The following is a 15,244-nucleotide window of genomic DNA, read 5'->3' as shown; positions in this document are numbered from 1 at the left end:
GACTCATCTGTGTACTATCAATGTAACTAATATGCTGAGAAGTGTCTGCCAGACAATTACAGTACTCAAGAATTTATTAGGGACAAAGGATAATTAAATATATTCTATGTTTGCATCCTAGACATGTGCATAGGCACATACAACGTCCTATTCTCTAGACCAATGTTATTTATGACTCTTGAACTTAGCCCCAGATAGATCTCAGGGCCATGAAATTGGCATTCGTGTTAAAAGCTTTAAAAAAGTGAATAGCAACATGTGTAGGGGCCCTATATGGATCAGGACCCTAATGGGGGATGGGGGCTTTAATGTTTTTCACCCTGTGGTGGCCCAGTCTGTCATTTGCATCGGAAGAAAACCTGCCATTTGTATCAGTAGGTGTTTTTATTCCAGTCATTGTCAGGGGATTTAAGCTGTATCTAAAAATACAACCACCACCTCAGAATTACCTTGGCACACATTCTTAGATTAACTAGATAAGTTTCAAGAAATGTATATTAGTAAATTCTGGGCTGATTTGCAAATTGGAGCTACTGAGCCTGAATAGGTTATGGTGCCCTCCAAATGTTGCTAGATTACTTTTCGTGTCTCACCATTGAACATGCTGGCTGGGGTTGATGGCAGTTGGAGTCCAACAATGTCTGGAAGGCATCATTTTGGCTATCCAGAAGGGTGGGAAGGGAGAGAGAGAATTGCCCAACCTGTTACCCACTCTCTGTCAGGAAAAAAATATATCTGCCAGTAGGCATCTTCCCCAAGATCTTCACAGAAATGAATGTTAATGGAAGTGTCTGCCAAACAGAAAGCAATTTGGCACAAAAGTACATATAGGCAAAGGATACCCTCCTCAGTTCTCTGCTGATTGAGCAGGTAGCCTGGGAATTAGCTTTTTATCTTACTGTTTTGACACACTATTACAGTTGTGGATGCAGGTCTCCAGTTTGGTTGACATCTGATTAATGCAGAGTTACTTCATTCTGTAACATCCGTGAAGCGGCCTATATTGTCATGACCTATCAGCCTGTTTTCCTGATGAGTATTCTTCATCATATGGCTTCTGATGTAGCATGACATGGTTGTGGCCATGAGGAACTGGAATCTTAAGAATTTGCCTTCCAGGGTAGCTCTGTGCTGCTTCAGCCTGTAGCAGAAGGGTCAAAGTTCAGAATGGGACTGTATTGCTTTGCTCCTAGGTTAGCAGGTGCCAGTTTTGCTCTTAGGGAGGCATTCTGAACCCCTGAAGGAGAAAGATACTGTCTTATCAGCCTACTGCTCTCAACTGAGCCTACATCTTTGTCTTTTCTGAGAGATAAAATAACACTTGAGTCTTTAAACCAGTATTTCCCAAACTTCTGCTTGCTGAAACCCAATTGAATTAAAGCTGAGGCATGCTTCACTCTAATACCCAAAGTATTTACTTTTAGAATATGCTTAGAGTAGGAACTATCCACATTTACCAAAGTTCTCCCTCCCTCTCTCTCTCTCTCTCTCTCTCTGTCCCCCCCCTCTCTCTCTCTCACACACACACACACACAATTTCTGTATGAGTTCCTATTCTAGGCAGGCCAATTGAGGGCAGGTAATTTGAGGGCCAATAATTCTGCAACAGAGCAATCAAATTATCCACTTGCAGCCGAAGTTGAGGCACGGCTGTCCCCATCAGAGGCTGATTGGAAGGGCTGAGCAATTCAGGGATTCATCAGGCAGCTTGTTTTGAAAGTTCATACTTTGGGCTGGCACGATACTTTCTTTTGCTTATTTCTTGTTTCACCCCATCCATCGGGGGGGCTGTACTTGCAGTCCTGCCAGTGAATGTTACTCACCATGTTGGAATGCAAGATGGAGCCTTCTCAGTGATTGCGCTCTGACTGAAGTTCGCTCCACTAAGAGGTGTGGACAGCAATTTTGCTGTTGGCCTTCCATTGTTTAGTGAAAACTTATCTTTTCTCCCAGGCCTGTTGGAGAGCTTTTTAGTCTGCCCTGGGGTCTTGGGTTTGTTTGTGCTGTATTGCATGGAGTTATTTTAACTGTAGTTTGTTTTAACGGCTGTATTGTTCTGTAGCAGGAATGGGGAACCTTTGGCCATCTAGATGTTGCAGGCTACATTCCCATCAGCCCTCAGCAATCATGACCAATGGCCAAGGATGATGGGAATTATGGTTCAGCAACATCTGGAGGGCCAAAGGTTCTGCACAGCTGTTCTGTAGTTTTATTGGATGCCGCTTGGGAACATAGAGTGAAAAGCAGTAAATAAATAAATAAATAAATAGTGTGCTCCATCACACCACTTAGGGATTGTTGCTTTAGACCAGTACTCTTCAACTGTTTGAGACCGGGGAGCTATTGTTTAACCCAAACATGCATTTGGAGACCCATTTCCGCACCATACGTTTAATCACTCTTCTACCACATTAATAGTCATGGCTTTCCCCAAAGAACCCTAGAAACTGTAGTTTGTTAAGGGTGCTGGGAATCGGAACTCTTTGAGGAGTTCTCAGTACCTTTAACAAACGACAGTTCCCAAGATTCTTTGGGGGAAGCCATGACTGTTAGAGGCAAAAAGAGTGATTTAAATGCGTGGTGTAGATGTGACCACTGTTTGCATTATCTTTATTTATTTATTGTTATATTTCTCATCTTGGCTCCTTCTGAGGATGTGGAACAGATTTCAGTCCATATTCACTGAAATCATAAAGCAGGTTCTGGATTTTCCTCTGTGTTATGCACACACAGAATAATGGCAAACACAGAGCCAATGTGGTGTAATGGATCAAGTACCAGGCTTGGTATGTTACAACCTGGTTTTAGACCCCCAACTCAGCTCTGAAGCTCACTAGATGGCCTTGAGGAAGTAGCTCTCAGCATTACATACCTATCAGGCTGGTAGTAAGGAGCTCTTTGGAGGAAAGCTGGGATGACATAGTGGTGTGAAGAGGAAGCCACTTAAAACCTCCTGCTCAGTCATTTCTTGGTTCTGTGTTGTAATGATGAAATAGAAGTTTTGCAGACATGCCTTGCCTAGTGTTGAAGTCCATTAGATCTGAGCTTTCATGTCTGGAAGAATGAATGCAGAGCCAACCCAGTAAGTAGCACAAGCAACCCAAGTGGACCCATTGGAATAGCTGGGTTTGTAGGGGGGGGCTTATAATATTTCAAGGGAAGGTGCACACACCTTCTGGATGCCTCATGTGGCCCTGTGTGCTCCAAGAGTTGCCCATGGGATCATTTGTGGCATTTTAAGAGATCCTGAGGTGCACTTCTCAGATTGTACCATGTAGCAACTGCTTGCTGCAGCAAAGTGTCTTAGACTGGACTAGTGGTTTGACCTTTGCAGAATCCTGTATTCAGTAAAGGGCAGTTCTGAATCCCAGGAGAAACTAAAGAATATCTCAGCAACTCTTACAAAACCCAGCCAAGGAAAAGGTATTTAACTCCTTTAATGCAGTTGATTTGCCTACCTGCATTCAGATAATTTGGGTAGACTGAGTAATAGATGGTTCACTTATCGTTCTATCTATCCATTTTTATTTATAGGCACCCCTTCATCCTTACCGAGATCAGGATGCTATTCATTAGGCATGAATGAAATTAAACATACCACAAAAATACCGTGTAATAAAATAAATGAGACAATCACCATAAAACAAATAGAGCCAACTAAAAGCCACCAGAGCAGACTAAAATAAACCAACTTTAAAATGACCATCAGTCACATACTGACTGCAACATGAAGTAGTAACTTGCTGTTGTGAACAATCATCACAGATCGGAGAAAGAATTTTGTATCACTTTAGATCCATTGCTTTTCAATGGAGTCGGTTTCCAGCTGCAAGGCCCCAAGTGTGTGAGCTGGCCCTTATTGAGAGATTGGTTTGGAGCTGAGTAGGTCCTGCAGAGTTTATGTCATATAAATATCACCATATATTAAAAACAAAAATTTAGATGAGTGTGTGTATTGAGAAAGCCACAATGAAGACAGTACATAATTTGATGTGAGAGTTAAGTGAGCAGTTTCCCACTAAGTAATAGTTTATTCATTCATTCATTTTATCAGTTGACCAATAACAATTGTTCTCTGGACAGTGTACAAAACAAACAATTATAAATCACAATAAAGCAGCAAATAAAACAACCATAAAAACAAAACAGCAATTTCAAAGCAGAGCTCCAGAGAGTCACAGTCACAATCAATTAAAACAGAAAGCCAAGGGGATAAATTCCACAAAGCTGTATTTTTAATAAATAACATTTGGTTATCCAGGAATGGGTCATTAAGGTGTAATTAGGAAGACTGAGGGATTTGTATATCTGATGCACTTTTGCATAGGAAAACAACCAGTTGACCTTCTTGTGAACTATCCCAGCATGCATTCAACTTTACTAAGTAAGCATGTTTCTTAAGAAAGAAGAGATAATGTTATCTTGATGCAGGCTGATGAGGCAGGAAGAGATAATGCCTTTTAAGGATAAAAGCTGCTGGTGCCTGTCACTATTAAAGCTCCTGAGGATACCTAAACAGACTCCTTCCCAAAGCAAATAACAACAATCAAGTGATTATATCAAGATAAGCAGAGAACAAGGAGGTGGAACCTTCTGTTTCTGTCCTATGATGTAAGTATGCCCTGAGACCCAGCTACATGTAGCATACCCTCTTCACTCTGTGCATGAGGTTGAAACAACAAAGTGCTTTCCCAAAGAGGAGCTGCTGTATTATAGTGGTAAGAGCGACTAAAACTTGGGGTTCAAATTCTCATAAAGCTCACTGGGTACCTTGGTCCATTCGCCATCCCTAGCCTCACCTATCCCACAGAATTGTGCTGAGGATAAAATGGGGAGGGGGAGAACCATGTATACCACCCTGAGCTCTTTGGAAGGAAGGTGGGATAGAAATATAATAATAAATAATAAAAACCTTTTTTCTCATTGGGGCACTTTTATCTACCATTGCAAACTCGCCAAACCAACGCCCAAACCTGAACTCTTTTTGGAAGAGTTATAAGTAGGGATGCTACTATCTCCTCTCCTCAGACCACACTCCTTACTTTGCATCCCAAATGTTTTTTGCTTGATTGAAATGTGTTCTTGAACTCTGATAATACCTCTTGCTTGCTTGGATGGAGGATAGAGTGTGGTCTGTGTGCAGAAACTAGCCTACTATAAAAAAAGAAAAAATACGTTTATTGCCCTGCCCCACCACTTTCATGTAGCCCTCAGAAGGTTGCCCAGAAAGGAGTGCAGTCCTTGGTCTGAAACAGGTTCCTTATCCTGGTGTTCCACTGGTTCATTTTAAAATACTAATTTCAAAGGTCATATCTGTACAGGGAAAGCAGCAAGAATGACACAGCAATGAAGAAATTTAGCTCTAACACTGCTCTTCAGACGTGACCATAGATGATGTGCTGCCTGTGCTAGTCTTGCAGCAAACTACCTTCTTCCTCTTTCTAGTACACATTGATGGAGAAGCTGTGCAGCTAGAGTGTACTAAGAAAGCACTTCTATCAAACCTCCAGCCCCCTCTATCCACCTAACAGACATACTCTAAAGAGGAGAATGAAATAAGCTGTGATTCCTATAACAGCATTTTCACACAGTTTTTGTCTGTAGTATTTCAGAGAGACACTTTTTATGTTTTCACTGGTAACTAGAACTCATACTGGGAAAACTCGAGGAGCTCCCTTTTATCGAGTCAGACCATCTAGCCCAGTATTGCTACACTGACTGGCAGCAGCTTCCCAGCATTTCAAAAGGGGTCTTTCACAGCCCTACCTGGAGATGTCAGGGACTGAACCTGGGACCTTCTGCATGCAAGACAGATTTTCTACCACTGAGCACTTCCTCGAAGGAAATCACAGTACTAGGGAATAGCAGTGTGATGTAGGAGATCTGTAAACAGTCTCCTCCTCATCTTTTCTTACTGAAATGCAGATGTAAAGGGGCTGTGAATTTGATCTGTGTATGTGTGTGGGAGGGCAGTGCTTAAACTTTTTCCCACAGCCACTTTTCCAATCATAAACATCCCCCCAGCTGTTTTCTCCCCCCCCCCCGGGTTCCAGATGCATAATTACCCTTGGAAGTATCTGGAATACCACTGAAGGGAAAAAAATGCCTTGTGTAATTTGGTCCTAACTAAGTTCAATGCCAGGTGGAACTGGCTCCCTAATTCCTCCTCCGCTTTCAACTGTGTGTGCACACTGGCTAATCAGACACAGTTCAACCCTCTTTCTAGACTTCTGCATGTCCACAAGCCTTGTGATGATATATTGCTTTTAATAGACCCACCCACACTGCAGTGAGATCAACATTCAATCTGCTCTGTCCCTGCTGTCTGAGAATGGCTTTTTGTATGTGCAGAGTCCTTCCCACACAGCCACGCCTGGTGGGCCTAGTCTGCTGCTGCTTCTACTAGGAAAGCTGGAGTCCGCTTGGTGTCAGAGGAAAGAGAAAGTAGAACTTTGTACAGAATAGCCAGAATGTGAGGACTGGTTCACACATGTATCACATAGGCTGCATACACACCATACCTTTAAAGCACATGGGTTCCCCCAAAGTATCCTGGGAACTGTAGTTTACTCTTCCCAGAACCACGATTCCCAGCATCCTTAACAAACTACAGCTTCCACAATACTTTGGGGGATGTCGTGTGCTTTAAATGTATGATGTGTAAAATGTAAATGTACCACCTTCAAGTCGATTCTGACTTTTGGCGACCCTATGAATAGGGTTTTCATGAGGCTGAGAGGCAGTGACTGGCCCAAGGTCACCCAGTGAGCTTCATGGCTGTGTGGGGATTCGAACCCTGGTCTCCCAGGTCGTAGTCCAACACCTTAACCACTACACCACACTGGCTCTCGTATGATGTGTAGGCAGCCTTAATTATTGCATCATGATGCAGTGTCTTGGGAATGTATATGAGTTATCACAGACCAGCTGCCTCCACATGTGACTTTCAGAGTGTATTCTAACTTTCTGTAGTGTGCCAGGGAAGGCGGAGAGCAGCTTGAATCTCTCTTCATCCTTCTTGGTTACTCATCGTAAAATGAAAGATCACAGGCCTCAGATTCCAGTGCACTGGCCAGAAAACTCAGGGAGAGAACAAGATCAGAGGGGCTGAGCCCCATGCAGTACCCTTTGTTGTGCCCCCACTGACCCACCCACCCCTGTTGTTGGTTGAAGAGATCAGTAATAGTCTCTTGTCTATTCTCACTCCAGATCCTCGAGCTGGCTTTCTGGCTGTAGAGCTGTCATCTCTGCTCTGGTGCATCCATTTATCCAGCTGTAAGGAGTCAAGCTACACGTTGCTTGCAAACATGTTCAGTGAAGCCCTCACAGTTTTGTTTTTCTTCTAAATAAAAATCAGCCTTGGGAGGCTACAGTTTTGAGCAGAGGAGCAGCAGGAAAGAGGGAGTAAGGATTTAGTCTTTCCCTGCCAGCCATTTTCTCTCCCCCCCCCCACGGTCTTTTCCTTCCACAGGAACCCTGTTTCTGATGCACCATTATCCTTGTATCTGGAATTTTGTGGGGAACACCCTTGGGGACAATTTCGAGTGGTAAAATGTTGAGTAGTAAAATGGCTGGCAGGGAGAGGTTTAATCACCCCCACCCTCCTGCTTTAATAAATTTGCAATAAAAAGTCAACTAAAAATTAATGGGATGTTTATGGATGAACACCTGTCACCTGGCCTTTGCATTTCAGCCACAGGTTACCCAACCACATCATAGAGTAGATCTTCCTGATCCCGGTGATGTGCAGCAATGGTAGTACTGACTGTTCTGTTCAGAAAAGGAACAGTCTGCTTATTCCAGTCAATTAGACAGCATGATATCACTGTTTGATAGAGCGTAGAAGACCCACACGAAGAAGTAAATGCCCCAGTTTGGTGGTGGACAACATACACACCCATTATATAAAAGTCCTGTCCTTACTAGTTAACATTTATTCTGTCCTTCCTCCAATGAGCTCAGGTTGGCATTCATTTTCAGTTCCCCCCCCCTTTAATCTCTCATCAACCATGGGAGGTAGATTAGGCTAAGAGGTAGTGAGTGGCCTAGAATATCCCAATGAGCTTCATGACTGAACCTGGATTCCCCTGTTGGAAGTCCAACAGTCTATCCACTACACCTTGCTGGCGCTATTATATCACTCCCATGACCGTCCGAGTGCACAACAAAGCTTTCTTGGTTGTACCCCCTGACCTGTTGAAGCGCTGCTCTGGGAGATGTGCCCAGCTGCTTCCCTTTACTTATTCCGGTGTCTCGTTAAAACAGCTAACTTTCAGGGAGGTTTTTTTCTGATAGTTGCTGGTTTTGATTATTATAATTGATATTTTAAGTGGCTTTAATGAGTTCTTTTGACTCTTGCTGCTTTCTTTTGTTGTTTTTTTCTTGTCCTAATGAATTATTTTAACTGTTGTGCTTTATTGATTCGTACATTGCATTGAGGTTTTGTTTATTTTTAATAGGCAGACATATAAAAATAAGTTTGTGTCCTGTTGCACAGTTGGTGGTGTAGGAAAGTAAAAGTAAAATGCTCAGCTTTTTACATATATACGTATTTTAAAAGAAAATTAAAAATAAGGCAGCCTCTGTCTTTGCTTCATGTGTCACTCAGTTTCATTATGAAAGTCAAATGTCTATTTTTGCAGGAAGAAGCAACAACAGATTAAAAGCCCAAGTCCATCAAGGACCCTGTGTCATTTATATTTTCCCCATGTAGTCAAACAACTTTTTACATTATATTTATACCTTGATCCATCTAAGGATATCCATTCACCTAAGTAGGCTTCTGTAAACGTAACACTTGCTGGATCAGGAACTGTGGGCATAAAACAAATACAACTTTCCTCACTGCATTGCTTTCAGTGGGGTGGCCATTCAAATGCCCATCTACATTCTGGCACAACTTGTGGGTAAATACTCTTTCTCAAGTATAAAAAATACCTTTTTAAAGCTGGAGGGGGGGGCTGTTGGCAACAAACATATGTTACCTTTTCACAATATGTATTTATTCTTCTTTCCACCTTTTTGTTGTATGTTTTTAATTCCAGATGGGCTATACCCCATTACATGTTGGCTGCCATTATGGAAACATAAAGATAGTTAATTTTCTCCTGCAGCAATTTGCAAAAGTTAATGCCAAAACGAAGGTGAGATTCCATACGCCTCCCTCCTGTCACTTTGTTCCCTTCCTTGGTTGTTTATGTGGAGTCCCCATTGTCATTATTTTCCCTCCCCCCTCCCCATTTTGTCTCCTGTTTAGAATGGCTACACCCCGCTGCACCAAGCAGCTCAACAGGGACACACTCATATAATCAACGTCCTGCTCCAGAATGGTGCATCACCCAATGAACTCACTGTGGTAAGAGAGATGTAAAAGACACAATATACTTGGCAACAGCCTTTCTAGTCTATTCATCCTTTCTCTCTGGTAGCCACTGCTGTTCACTTTTTGACTGATTAGATTGGTTTTATAGAAGTACAGTGAGAACAAATGGTGGAAATAGAATGGTACAGGCCATTCTAAGCCCCAACTAGGAGCAGCGGAGCAGTAGATTGATCGCCATGTCCAAAGCCTTGCCATTTGTGCCGGCTACAGCTGAAAATGGTGGTTGGGCAGGTTTTCATTATTTTCTGTGCCAGCTCCATGCAGATCAGTGGCCAATGCTGATCCACCCCTGTCCTTGTATTCAGAGAAAACAGCCTTTAGCTGTGCTCTCCCTCCTGCTCTGGGTCAGCTTCACATATAATGAACACCAGGGTTTTTTCTCCATATCTTCAGATCCATCAAATTTCTAACATTTATGACATAAAGGTAATCGCATCCGTCTCCACTATGCTGGTGTTAGTTGTGTTCCCCATAGTAAAAACGTAAAATGCCAAGGACAGATCTGCATTTCTAAATGCTCATGGTCAGTCACTAGGAAATCCTGATAGGCCATTGCTCCATAGTTCATGTACGTTGCATGATCAGAAACATGCATTGGGTCTTTGTGTATTGTGTTTGCTGCAGGTAACCTTTGTTCACTGCCCTGGGCTCCTGCTGGGAGGAAGGGCGGGATATAAATCAAATAATGAATAAATAAATAATAACATAAATGTACTGATGTAGCCAAGGCAAACACAATTGCAGCACAGAGCATGAAGTGGCCCTCAGTCATTATGTTCCTTGCCTTATCTCCTTGGCGAAAGTGTGTTGTCTGGTGAAACCCAGGGCATATGTACACTACAAGCAGAAGCTCATTTAGAAATAATTCCTTCTTCTCTGGGAGCCAAGGGAATTGTAGTTTTGTGTAGGGGCCAGTTGTGTCACCATACTACGTATCCAGCATTCTTTGGTGTATAAGCCATGGCAGCTGAAATGTTATAAAACAAATATACATTTGTAGTGGATAGGGCCCCAAGAGACTCCTGAAAAATTGTGGTTCACTCATGACTCGCTTCTGCAGGGCTCCCTTCTGCAATTAAGAATTGCATCCAGAGTATCCCTTACTTTGGAATGGGCTCTGCTGTTTGGATTTGCCACCCACCTACTGAGTTACTTGTACATAATAACTACAAATAAAGCACTGAACAGGGCTGTTTGCACTTTAGCTAAATCTGAGCAGTGGAGCCATTGCTTTGAGGAAAGTGTAAGCAAAGCATTGGTTTTCCATATGCCTCCACTATAAACATTCCAGTGTCTACAGGTTGAAGGGCTTTGACCCCTGGTTTAGACACAATTTATCAAGCATTAGCAAACTGTACTTCTAGCTATCTCTTTAGCCGGTAGATCCTGTTAACGTGAATCTTTTTGATGAACTTTTCCATTGTTTAGAATGGGAACACTGCCCTTGCCATTGCCAAACGACTTGGCTACATTTCAGTTGTCGACACTCTAAAGGTAGTGACAGAAGAGACCATGACAACGATTGTGAGTATGGCTATACCTGAATAGTAAATGTAATGTCAGATTTTTCATTTCTTTTACAGTTATACATTTGACTCAGTGCAGTCAGAGTATACACCTTGCTCAACTTCAAACAGGGCTGGGCACCATTTCTTCAGAGTTCTTTTGTGCAGTATCTTATAGTCTTGAAATTTCCTCCTATCACTTTTTAAAAAGAAGATAAAAAGTTCTAGGGCTCACTTTTATTGGACGGTGTTTGAAATTGGAACAGCAAAACGTTTCAATGGGCTTTTCACTGTTGAGCAAGTTTGAGTCCAATATTATACAACCACCAGAGTGGCTGTATACTATAGTCAGCATGGATTTTTCGCATTCAGCAATTTTAAGTTGAAAATAACCCCCATGACATTCTGATCCTTGCCATAAACTCATTTCAAGACAAAACCTTACAAAACTTACAGTCCTGATCTCATGAATGCTTCTTTAACAACCCTCTAAATTTTCATGGCAATACACAAAACAGTCAGAGAGAATCGAGGGTTCAAAGGTAAAAAGAGAGAGAGATAAAACAGACCCCTTTTGGACTTTTTTCTGTCAGACTTCGCATAATCTGTTGAAATTAATTAAAAATCATCTATGTTCACAGAGTACCTGTAATCCTATTACTGACCTTGCCCTATACTCTGACCTTCATCTTCTGCAATTTAAAAGTTTAAAAAATGCCTGGCTGATTTTTAATTAATTTAAGAAATTTAGCATTGAAGTCTATCATAATGTCGGGCATGCTCAGTAAGAACCAACTGTCAGTGTTGTAAAAGCCAGACTCCCAACTGCTTGGCTTGGCTAATCAGGGGGCCACACCCACACCAGACTTTGATTTCACTTGAGACAGTCATGGCTTCCCCCAGAGAATCCTGGGAAGTGTAGTTTGTGAAGGATGCTGAGAGGAGGCTCCTATTACCCTGACAGAGCTCCAGTGGCCAGAGTGGTTTAACAGTCAGCCACTCTGATTGAAGCTCTGTGAGGGGAACATGGCATCTCCTACCAACTCTCAGCACCCTTCACTAACTACACTTCCCAGGATTCTTTGGGAGAAGCCATGATTGCCTAAAGTGAAATAACAATCTGGTGTGGGTGTGGCCAAAGACAGCTTTAGTTTAAACTTGAATGGAAGGCTACATGTGCCTGCTGTAGAATAAAAAGGTGGGGGAACCCTGAAAAAGAATGATACTGTTCACAATGTTTTCCTTTTGTAAGGAAAGGGGCTTCCCCTCTGCCTAGTGCCCACCCACCCAATCTCCCCCTCCTCCGTCCCCTCCCCTTCCTGCCCTCCCCCAGGTCAGTTTCACCTATCCTAAGCATGATTGCACAGTAGTAAATGATAAATCCCATTGAAAAGAATGGAAATGATCAAACCGGCCCTCTCCTCCTCCTCCCTTCTATCCCCTCTCCCTTCCTTCACCCTTCCTTTCCCCTCCCCATCCTCCTGAAGCAAACATGTTCCCAGACCATCTTTTGATGCAGCAGCTTGCACAGTAACTGGTTTGGTAGTATCAAAATATTAAAGTACAGGTGCCTGACACAATTGCTGTTTAATCAATTCAAATGCTTTCTGATGTTCTGGCATCCATTGAAACAATACATCCTTTCTCAACAAATTTCGCAAAGGTGCTGTCAATTCTGCCTGCCGTGGAATATATTTTGACAGATATTGCACAGACCCCAAAAATCTGAGTAAACATTGTCTATCTTGTGGATGTATCATATCTCGGATTGCCTTGATTTTATCATCATCTGGTCGAACTCCTTGAGCAGTCACTATTTGACTGATGTATCTCACAGAGTTGACCTTAAACTGCATCTTACCCTTATTAAACTTGATATTCTTAGCACGCACTGTCTCCATAACTTGATTAAGAATCTGATCATGCTGTTTAGATGTCTCTGCTGCAATGATCATATCATCAGCTATCATGTACACCCCTTTTATATGACCAAAACTTTCCTCATTTTTTCTGTTGAAACACTTCACTAGAGGATTTAAGTCCAAATGGCAAATGATGGAAACAATGCCTTCCCCAAGGTGTATTAAATGTACATAAATGTGATGAAGATCTATCTAATTTCACCTGCCAATATTCATCTTTCTCGTCTAAGATGGTAAAAAATGTCATACCAGCTAAATGGCTCAAGACATCTTCTGTTGTAGGAATGGTATAACGCTGTCTACAAACTGCTTTATTCAGATCATGAGGGTCAAGACATATGCACAACTGCCCATTCTTCTGTAATAACCAGACTGCTCACCCAGTCTGTGGGACCCACAACTCTAGATATTACTCCTGCACTCTATCTGTCCCAAAGTCTCCTTTAATCTATCTAGTATTGCAAAAGGTACCTTCCAACACCCATGAATAACAGGAGCCACTGCTGGATCAATATGGATATGGTGAGCACTCTCAAGTTCACCAAGATCTTCAGAAACATCAGAATATATAGCAAGTAGCCGTTCCTGCGTTAAAGGTTCAACTGTGTGCACACCAGCAACCCAACGAACCAAATCCAGTCTCACAGGCTACCCTGCTCAATAGTAGAAGAGAGGAACTATCTGTTACATAAAACAGTAGTCTGGCTGCTCCTATTGAAATATGACAATCAAGGACAATAGTTCCCAAAGGCTTTATATGTGCTCCACCATAAGCCACAAGACTTACGTCACTTTTAGTTAGCACTTTCTTGCCTGGTAACTCACAAAATATATGAAGTGGCAAAACATTCGCCTCAGCTCCTGTATCCAGTTTAAATTTTACTGAAACTCCTCGCAGAATTATATCAGCATACCATCCACCCACTTGGGTTGCAGCTAAACCAGTGGCCTCATGAGCTAATTCTCCTATAAACAAGCTGTTTAAATCAAGCGCATGGATTTGGTATCCCTGTTGTCCTTTGTTGAAACTTAATGGTTTTGGTTTACATACTCTGGCATAATAATTTTTCATGCCACATTTATGAAAAGTTGGGCAATTTTGAGGCTTATACACTGTACTACAAGAGCACTTAGTATCTCTAGATTGTGACTTCTAACATCTAAGAGCCTGTACTAGAATCCCCTCACAATATTTGCCAATTACATGTACCACATGCAGCTCCTTGCCGTATGTTGAGAAACTTGACGTGGTCTGTAGCTGAGCTCTTGTTATTTTATCTATACAACATATTTCAATTGCTTTCTCCAGAGTAGATCAGGGTCCCTCAGCAGTCTTGCCTTTAATTTCTCCTCCTTCACACTACATGATCCTACCCCTTACCATATCATTAAATGCCAAACCAACTTCACAGTTACTAGTTTTAAGTTTAAATTCAGTAACAAACTGTTCAATGGTATCTCCATGTATCTGTGAATGATTCCAGAAGGAATATCATTTGAATACCACATTCCTAAGAGGACTACAATTATACAGCCACAAGAGTGGCTGTATACTATAGCCAGCATGGATTTTTCACATTCCACAATGTTAAATTGAAAATACCCCCATGCCATTCTGATGCTCCCCATAAGCTCATTTTAAAACAAAACCTTACAAAACCTATAGTCCTGAACTCAGAAACTGTTGTGTAACAACACTCTGAATTTTCATGACGATACACAAAGTCGGAGAGAATAGAGAGTTCAAAGTCTAAAAAGAGAGGGGGGAAAAACCCAGAGCCCTTTTGGACTTTTTTCTGTCAGTTTCTCATAATCTGTTGAAATTCATTAAAAATCAGCCATGTTCACAGAGTACCTGTAATCCTATTACTGATCTTGCCCCGTACTCTGACCTTAATCTTCTACAGTTTAAAAAATGCCTGGCTGATTTTTAATTAATTTAAGATATTTTGCATTGAACTGAATGATAGTGTCGGGCATGCTCAGTAAGAACTCAGTGTTCTAAAAGCCAGACTCCCAGCTGCTGGGCTTGGCTAATCAGGGGGCCGCACCCACACCAGACTTTGATTTCATTTCAGACAGTCATGGCTTCCCCCAGAGAATCCTGGGGAAGTGTAGTTTGTGAAAGGTGCTGAGAGGAGACTATTCCACTGACAGAGCTTCAGTAGCCAGACTGGTTTAACAGTCAGCTGCTCTGATTGAAGGTCTGTGAGGGGAAGAGAGCATCTCCTAGCAACTCTCAGCACTCTTCACTAACTGCACTTCCCAGGATTCTTTGAGAGAAGCCATGACTGTCCAAAGTGAAATAAAGGCCTGGTATGGATGTGGCCTGGGACAACTTTGGTTTAAATTTGGGTGGGAGGCTACATGTGCCTGCTGTAGAATAAAAAGTGGGGGAAACCCTGAAAAGCAATGATACTGTTCACCATGTTTTT

General features: G+C 42.1%; 1 protein-coding gene across 14 annotated transcripts in view; it reads left to right on the top strand.

The window, feature by feature from the left end:
- The window catches only part of ANK3 (ankyrin 3), a 591,855-nt gene that overhangs the window by 450,918 nt on the left and 125,693 nt on the right, over positions 1 to 15,244 (top strand). For all 14 annotated transcript variants that reach the window (XM_061635097.1, XM_061635100.1, XM_061635096.1 and 11 more), the window contains 3 exons: positions 9,045 to 9,143; positions 9,257 to 9,355; positions 10,811 to 10,906. In XM_061635097.1, the coding sequence (XP_061491081.1) occupies positions 9,045 to 9,143; positions 9,257 to 9,355; positions 10,811 to 10,906 (294 nt within the window). The remainder of the gene's footprint in view (positions 1 to 9,044; positions 9,144 to 9,256; positions 9,356 to 10,810; positions 10,907 to 15,244) is intronic.

This window comes from Rhineura floridana, chromosome 7 (assembly GCF_030035675.1).
Source record: "Rhineura floridana isolate rRhiFlo1 chromosome 7, rRhiFlo1.hap2, whole genome shotgun sequence".
NCBI classification, from domain to species: Eukaryota; Metazoa; Chordata; class Lepidosauria; order Squamata; family Rhineuridae; genus Rhineura; species Rhineura floridana.
The sequence above is the reverse complement of the archived record's forward strand: the minus strand, read 5'-3'. Positions and strand labels throughout refer to the sequence as shown.